The sequence below is a fragment of the Simochromis diagramma genome, unplaced genomic scaffold (assembly GCF_900408965.1).
Source record: "Simochromis diagramma unplaced genomic scaffold, fSimDia1.1 OVJJ01000131.1, whole genome shotgun sequence".
Lineage (NCBI taxonomy): Eukaryota > Metazoa > Chordata > Actinopteri > Cichliformes > Cichlidae > Simochromis > Simochromis diagramma.
The window spans coordinates 1231402-1240172 of record NW_024387200.1 but is presented as its reverse complement, the minus strand read 5'-3'; the positions used below and the strand labels follow the sequence as shown (position 1 = coordinate 1240172).

The window sequence follows — 8771 nt, the reverse complement described above, 5'->3', positions numbered from 1 at the left end:
CACAGTCAAAATTACTTTACCATGCTTCATGGAGAAATCCATCCACAGCATTGAAATCTGGAATGTAAAGGTTTTCATGCATTGCTGTCATGATCCATTTTAAATCACAAATCTCCCCTGATGATATTTTCCATTTGCCACATTTGGGTAAAGCTGCAGTTTCATGATATCTGGTGCTCCTGAGCTGCATCTGCAGTTTGGGTTTGGCTGGGATATGAACTATAATTGTGAGGCCTGGGGGAAAAGCCTCAATGAAAACAAATAGGACAATGTGTGAAACTGCTGGTCGAGCCTTCCACATGTTTAGTGTAAAAATCAGGAGCCTCTTTCAAACATGTAAACCAAGACAATAAACTTCACATTGTGTGTGTGTGTGAAAGAGACAGAGAGCATCTGTATTTTTTTGTAAAGTCTCTAAATGCAGTACTGTACTTTCAGCAGCACAAAGGCTTGTCATTGGTATCATAACCTCTAAGGTACTGCCTCTGTACCCTTGTAGTTTGTGCCTTACATAGACTGTTCGTGAACCTCTACTAACATTTTTTCATCTTGATGTAATAGCACCAAACTGGACATTTTAAAAAGTCATCAAACTTCAGAACTATTAATAATTCATTGTATGGTAGTCTTCTGACCTTAATAAACACTCAAAGCTTTATTATTTCTGCACTTATGACCAGTTTTAGAAGCGCCAATTAATGTAATATGCATGTGTTTAGACTGAGAGACTAAACAGTTGCTACAACAGGGAGAACGGAGGCCTCATGCTGTCAAACCCAAAACCTTCTTGCTGTGAAATGTCAGTGCTAAATTCTTCCTCATACTGCAATTAGGAAAGAAAGATAAACATAACATAAACCTGACAGAATGCATGAAATACATTCAGTCAACTTACAAGAAAATACAGTAAAAGCTTAATATTTTAGAGAAAAATGCATATTTCACCTGATTTCTTTTTATACTTAGCTAAGTTGAAATTGCCTCCTGTTATCACACCTTAAACTCTATCAGACATGGTGTCAATATGCAACTTTGGCTACTTTAAAACATAAACTTGCAAAAAGGTACATGTAGTTACGGTGAGGTCCAGTAACTGGCTCCCAGGGTACTTTTGTGAGATTGTACTTGCAGTGGAAGGGACTGACTTTAACTCTAATTTCTACAGTGCACTTGTGAACTTGGTAAAAATAATTCCCATTTGATAGCGCACAGCTGGAGACTGCTGGGAAACTTATTGGACATCTACAAAACTCAGTTTCAACTGTATGCTTTTTTATTTTTTGAGTTGAAGAGAGAATAAAGAAGTTACAATTACACCAAATGAGAGTCTGAAGCCACATCTGATACTTAAACTTAAACCACCTCTTCCTCTCTCTCTCTCTCACTCTCTCTCTCTCTCTCAGGAGAAGTTGCGCTCAAACATTTGAGAGGAAGTCCTTGAATCAGCAGCTGTGTGGCTGGAAAAAGAGCAACTCTCATTAAAAACTCAAGAGATTTACTATTAATAATGAAGGAGCTCTCCCCCATCGTTTTGCTGATTTCTTTTGCACACATTTGTTTCCTCTGTGCTTTTCTGGATGGAGCTCGCGCCCAGGAAGGTCCTGCTGCTGATTCACTTCGTCGGGGGTTGACATGGCAACATAACGGGCAGGTTTTCAGCATCCTGAGCCGTGGCTCTCAGTACAGGCCCTCCGCAAGGAGGCAAAGCGGATCACCCGGCCAGGGGAACCCCGTGGTTGTCCTCAGCAGTGCTAACGATACTGCCCGGGGCTCCCCGAGGGTCCCTGCGGCTAGCAGCTCGGCGCAATTACGCGCCATGACGCACCAGCGGCGGCAGCGACCTGACTCCGGCGCGGTTGGACGGGAGGACGTGATGGTGGGAGATGATCCCTACAACCCGTACAAGCCTTCCAACTATGACCCTTACTATAACTACTACAACTCGTACTACAGACCTAGACCTCGGGTTCAACCCCGACCCGGTTATGGCACCAGCTACCACCAGAATGGTAAGAAAACTAGCTTGCTTATTCATTAGGACGTCACTGACAAACCATCACAAAACAAGCTGGCATGATTAAAATCAGTAAAATTACACAAACGTAGGTTTTTTTTTTCATAAGACTGTGAGCTTACCATATATTTAAACACCTCACATCGCTTGTGTTAAGTGTTGGCTCATAACCTCATGTTATTTTGTCTACATGCAGCTTTTTATAGGCTCAGTGTTCATGCTCAACCAATAACCCTTTAAATGTTGACTTGAAATAAGGTAGATTTGGAGTTTCTACAGCCTTCCTCCATGTACACAATGCCTGCAGGTGTTTCAGTGTAAAGATCCTGTAACAGCCCATTTCAGCTTTGACTATTTGGCACGACCAGTTTATAAGTTTTTCCTAAGCACATTTATAATATGCCTTAAGGGGCTGATCTTAAAGCTAAATGTTGCTGGCTTTCAACTTAGACCTACATGTTAAACTACACGGTATCTCAGTAGTATACTGAGCCAAGGTGTCACTTTTAAAGTTTAGTTTAAAGGTTTTACTTTCTGGTGTCATAATGTCATGTGAGTGAAAGTGGAAAGGGACGAAAACAGTATAAATCTGCCGTGTCTTGTTTGCAGGACTCCCTGATCTGGTTCCTGATCCATACTACATCCAGCTCGCTACCTACGTCCAGAGAGTGCCCATGTACAACCTGCGCTGTGCTGCAGAGGAGAACTGCCTTGCCACGTAAGATAACACACAGCTGACTGCAGGCCTCGGTTCTGCTGCCTGTTATCAGATATATTTTATTTTCACACTGTGCGTTTTAAAATTCACCAATCAGCTGTAACTTCACTTTGATGTGAGTATGAGTGACTGATTGAACGAAAAACTAATGTGTGAATGGACAAAATAGTTTTTTTTAGTTTCAGATGTGAAACAGTATAAAAGCAGAGGGACAGATGCCTTCACTAATAACTAGCTGCACAGTCAGACAAATGCTGGTGTCCTTTTTTTTACTCCCATTGAGATAATTTCTGTGTATGACATAAAAATGTGAAGCTAGGACTGACCAAAATTCAGGAGCTCAGTGAAGGAAGCTGACAACTTACTGCAGGTTCGTTCAGCAGCGCCCCCTGGTGTGCAGAAGTCAGCATATACACACAAGTTTGTTTTTTACATAGTATCAGAATCAGAGTCAGAATTTATTGCTAAATGTTGAGCAAATTTATAACATTAGGAAATTGCTGCGGTACTTAGTGCGAAACATACTATAAGACACAGACTTAAATAAATATAAAAAGTGTTAAGCAGATATATGTGTGTGTGTAGATAGGTAGATAGATAGATAGATAGATAGATAGATAGATAGATAGATAGATAGATAGATAGATAGATAGATAGATAGATAGATAGATATCAACTCATGCTGTGCTTGAGAGTCACCATCTACCGGAACCAAATTCCTTGTATGTATCTGCACATATAAATGGCCAATAAACACGATTCTGATTCTGATGAAGTGCTGTATTTGGGTAACCATCTACCTGTGTCCCAAAAGAATATTATATGATTTATAAGATACATTTAATAACATACTTTACATGGAACATACCTCATCTACTGAAATTCCAAATCATTTCCATTTCAGTGATGGACACAAGACTCAGTGTTTGTGCAGAATTCCCTCTTTTATTCATTCAAACTGAAGACTTGACTTTGAGCTCGTCTCTCGCCATCATCTCTCCTCCTCTAGGTCTTCTCGTTATTCTCAGGATTATGACACCAGAGTTTTACTGAGGTTTCCTCAGAGGGTGAAGAACCAGGGAACGGCCGACTTCCTGCCCAGCAAACCTCGATATGCCTGGGAGTGGCACAGCTGTCATAAGTAGGTTGCCAGATGAAAGGGTTTAACGTGGTTTAGAGAGTCACGTTGGTATACATTTATTATCCCAGTATTGTTCCTGGACTTACTTTCTCAGTTATTTGGTAGTTTACTGCCACACTGTGACTTTATTGTGGTGTTATTCAGTCACTTCCACAGCATGGACGAGTTCAGCCTGTACGAGCTGCTGGATTCCCGAACTTATAGTCAAGTGGCTGAGGGTCACAAGGCCAGCTTCTGTCTGGAGGACACCTCCTGTGATCCAGGATACTATCGCCGCTTCGCCTGCACCTCACACACTCAGGTACAAAAACACATTGGGGACAATATGGAAGTAAATTCATTTATATATTGGATTACTTCTATACTACTATTAAAGAGAAAAACACAGTAACCTGACTTGTAGACGTCATATCTTTTATAAATATGACAGAGTACTGTATAATGAGTACTTTTGATCTTATGAAGCAGTTCTTAGTTTCAGCTAAAGCAACTTTTTTTCCTGGTTCCTGAAAGCTGAAAACTCATTGATGCCATTTTTTTTTTTACAAAAAAAAGAAGAAATCAATATTTTAAAAATCTTAATATTAAAAGGAACAAGGAAAAAGTACTCTTGCTTAACAATATGTAGCCTAGTTTAGGGCCTGAAACTAGATGATTTCTGAGCTCACAGACTGTAGACAGCACAGGTTTTTATTCTATAAGAGACATGTCTCTTACAACCATTAATTATATATATTCAGAAATTCATCATTTAGCACATTAATTTTCATTCGGTCTGACTAATAAACTCTTTGACAGCTTGACTGCAATTAAGCTACATTGCAAAACAGACTCCAGCAACAGTGGGACGTAGGGCAGGACCCCCTGGTGGTGGCTGAAGCAAGTGGAGTTTGAAAGGCAGAATGACGGAAGAAGACTGAGATTTATAACACATCCAGGGCTGATCGGCTCACATGGGGAGGCAGGATAATAACTGGTGATGATGAAAGAATTAAGTTTGACAGCGTTTAAAAGCAGAAGTGATACAAAGAATAGATTAGCAGTCCAAACACCCACAAATGCAGCCAGATGAATGAATACAGCTATCCCTTATTGAAGTTACTCATAAGCCTCAACAAAAATGTCTTAAAATTGTGTTGTGAATGTTTATATTAAGTTCACAGGACTGTGTTAATGTGCAGTTTTTTCCCCTTTGTTTTTCTAATAGGGTTTGAGTCCAGGTTGCTATGACACCTACAATGCTGACATCGACTGTCAGTGGATTGACATCACTGACGTCTCTCCTGGAAAGTACATCCTGAAGGTCTGATTCACATGTCATGGTTTTGACCGTTCTGTGCTTTTTTAAAATACAAAACAATATATTATTGAGTTGTTAAAGATTTAAAAATATTAAAGTTTTGCCAAATGTTGTTGATTTGGTCATATAATTTTCACCTTCTGCACTGATGAGTGTTGTAATACACTCCTTTCCTGTCAGGTGACAGTAAACCCCAGACAGCAAGTTCCAGAGTCCAACTTCAACAACAACATCGCTCGATGCGATGTTCAGTACACCGGCACCTCTGCACATGTGTCCGGATGCACCGTGACAGCGTGAGAAACCTCTACGTTTCCTTTACTGTTAATTCAGGCTGATTTGGTGAAGCTGTGAAATAGAAGAACAGCCATAGAACCATGTGATTACATCACAAGAAATCAGCTGATGCATTTTAACATAAGGACGTCATTAGGTGTTAGCGAGACCTGCTGTGATATTCTGTCTGGAGATGGTGGCACTAACAAAAAGACAGGTGGCCGAGGTGGAGGTGGCAGAACTGAAGATGCTTCACTGGGAGACAGCTGGATGGACGGGATTAGGAATGAGTATATCAGAGGGATAGAGCAGGTTGAGCAATTTGGACACAACGTTAGAGAGGCAAGGCTAAGATGATGTGGACATGTGCAGAAGAGGGATAGCTGATATACTGGAGAGAGGAGCTAAATATAGAGCTGTCAGGGAGGAGGAAAAGTGGAAGACCACTAAGAAGATTCATAATTGTAGTGAAGGAGGATATGTAGAAGAGCAGTGTGGCAGAGGGGGATGCTAGGAAGAGGATGAGATGAAGATTTTTCTGTGGTGACACATTAACTTGAATATCTTTGGACTGTGGGAGGCAACCAAAAATACCTGGAGAGAACCCATGCAGGCACAGGGAGAACATGCAAGCTTCTTATAGAAAGACTCCAGCTGACCAGCATGTTGAAACCAAGAACCCTCTCCCTTTGAAGCGATAGTCCTAACCATTACATCATTGCATTATATCCTGGTAAAGCCCAGACAGAGAGTGGGTGACTCACTAATCTGTGCTGCTTTGTGCAACAGCTCCTTCTACACCTGAGAAAAGATTCAGTTACAGACATAAATTCTGTACTGATTACTGATTTTTTATTATAGATTTTCCAAAACTAGAAAGTGAAGACTTCCTTTCAGGTATAAAGGTGCAACTGTGTTCTGTGATTGATGATCACATGTAAAAGGTGCAACTGCAGGTTTATTAATCAGCTGATTTGTCTAAGTAGTAAAAAAAAAAATCAACATTTGTTGTGATTCTTTATGTTGTTTCAACCTGTGGAGTTCCACCTTATTTCCTGACTTTGTTCTGGGGAACACATCCACTTCCTACTGTCTCTACAAGATACCCACAGCTCAGTTTAATATTTCACCGAAGCCAGAATTCTGCATTTTGCTGACAGAAAAGTAAACTTAATTTTACGTCTCTGAGTGAAAATACAGGATGTTTCTTTAGCTTTTATCTAATTTATGAATTCAGAATGACTGGAACCAACTACCTATCAATCATCAGTGCCTTTGCTTTGCTTTTTGCAGCTATTGAGGTGAATCCCTGGATATGAGCCTGAAGATGAACATAGAAGACGCATACAGAGCTGCACAGGAGTTAAACTTACAGTTTGTTCACATGTGAGTCAGATGATTCAAATATACACAATAAAAAATACTCAGGACATAGAAATACCTGAAATAGGGACAATATGCTGATTAATATTTTAGTATTTTTGAGTTACTGGGGTAGATGATCGATTTATGATGGATCCAAACCAGAGATGGAAAATAACTCAGTTTGTGGCTTTCACAGCAGTTCTGATTCATTACATGTGTACTGTATTTCTATATTGAGAGAGACGTTGTACTTTTTGCTTCCATACTACTACATGTATCTGACAGTTGGAGTTACTGGTTTCTTATTTTTTTTCTTACTTTGCACATTTAGTTTTTATATCCAACATAAAAGTTTGTTTAAAGAAGCTAATTTTTACCCAAAGGCCATTAGATACACTTTTTTAGCCTAAATAATTTCAGGGCAGGATTGAGTAGGAATTTATTTGCCTTTATATCATGTTTTTTCTTTTTTAATTTAGTTTTCTCATGACCTCGTGAGCTTTTTCTATTTTAAACTGCAAAAAACTATTTCATGTGAGTGGGGCAAAACAGACACGCATGCTCTCTCTGCGCTTCTATAGACTGCTTCAGTATTAATTTAATGTTTGAAACTTTAAACACATTTTGATGACAGTTTCTTGGCATTTTTCAATATAATGGACATTTCATTTTTTCAGTATCCTGTACGATTTAATATGCTTTTTTTGGTGCTATAGACTAGATTTTTGAGTTTTGGTGCTAAAATATATAACGTTTGCACTTTGTGTTTACGAATTTAAAAAACGAACAAAAAAAAAAAAATCCTGCCTGTAAATCCTTTACAAGTGAGTATGTGTGTGTGTGTGTTTGTGTGTGTTAACTGTGTAAACACAGTACACAGTGTGTGTGCCTGATGACCTGTAACCACACATACCTGCAGAGCTGTGTATAGGCCAAGCTCATGTCTCATGCTATCATCCTACATTTCTGCTTCATATCACACTAATAAAGTTTGCTTGAATGTGAAGTCATTCGTGTTAACATTTGTCTGTTTTAATGTGAGTACATGATGGATGTGATACATCCATCACAGTGTGTATGTCAATGTTAGATAAATGTCCTTAAGTATAGATAAAAGCACTGTGTGAATGAGACTTGCAGTGCAAAACGCAAAATTAGGTAGAAAGGTGCTACATACCAGTCATTTACCGTTCAAGCAGTAGCCTCTGGGGCTGGAAAACGAAGCAAATGTCCATTTGCGGCTGACTCCAGAAGTGAGTCACTGCTAATAAATCCCCAGGCCAGCATTACAGGATAAAAAATAATGTTATCAGTCTCTTTTGGTCATAGATAGTTTCTTCCATAAGCACTAAGGTACAATCCAGGTACATGCTCCAGCTACGAGTGTAAAATACCAGTATTCCTTAGGTTGCCAAGTATTAATATTAGGCTGCATATTAAAGATGCCATATTATCCACATTTTGAAGCTTTAGCATGACTATTTTTACCGCCACAATGTTTTTCTTTGGTTTTGTGTGCTGTTGTGTTTTTTAATCAAAAGCAACCATATTTGAACAAAACGTTAGCAACTAGCAAGCTTGCTTAGGAATCTGCACCCTAAAACTGCACGGGTGATCTACAAACACACAGATACCCACTAACTTGTGTTAAGCAAAAGAGGAATATAATACAGAAATTTCATGCACCAAAACTGAAGCACAAACTCCTTAAATAAAAAGCCATTCATGTTAGTCAGTTACTTTAAAAATCCGAACATTGCTACAGCTGCCAGTGATAGGACACGTATACACACCCTGTAAAACTGGGCATTTTAACAAAATAGTTTCTGATGGTTGATTTACTTTTGTACAATCATTAGTAGCCAGTGATGGTGGGAAGGAAGAACTCTCGTTTAACAGATGAAGGGACAGAAATGAGAAAAAAGACAGCTTAAAGAGACGAGGATGAAATACAAAC

General features: G+C 39.3%; 1 protein-coding gene across 1 annotated transcript; it reads left to right on the top strand.

The window, feature by feature from the left end:
- The first annotated feature begins 1322 nt into the window (after positions 1–1322).
- Positions 1323–7814, top strand: LOC120745928 (protein-lysine 6-oxidase-like). The gene is made up of 7 exons (XM_040051155.1): positions 1323–2009; positions 2624–2732; positions 3742–3873; positions 4018–4174; positions 5081–5176; positions 5354–5469; positions 6743–7814. The coding sequence occupies exons 1-7, from the start codon at positions 1508–1510 to the stop codon at positions 6747–6749; spliced, it is 1119 nt and encodes a 372-aa protein (XP_039907089.1). The 5' UTR covers positions 1323–1507; the 3' UTR covers positions 6750–7814.
- Positions 7815–8771: the final 957 nt, after the last annotated feature.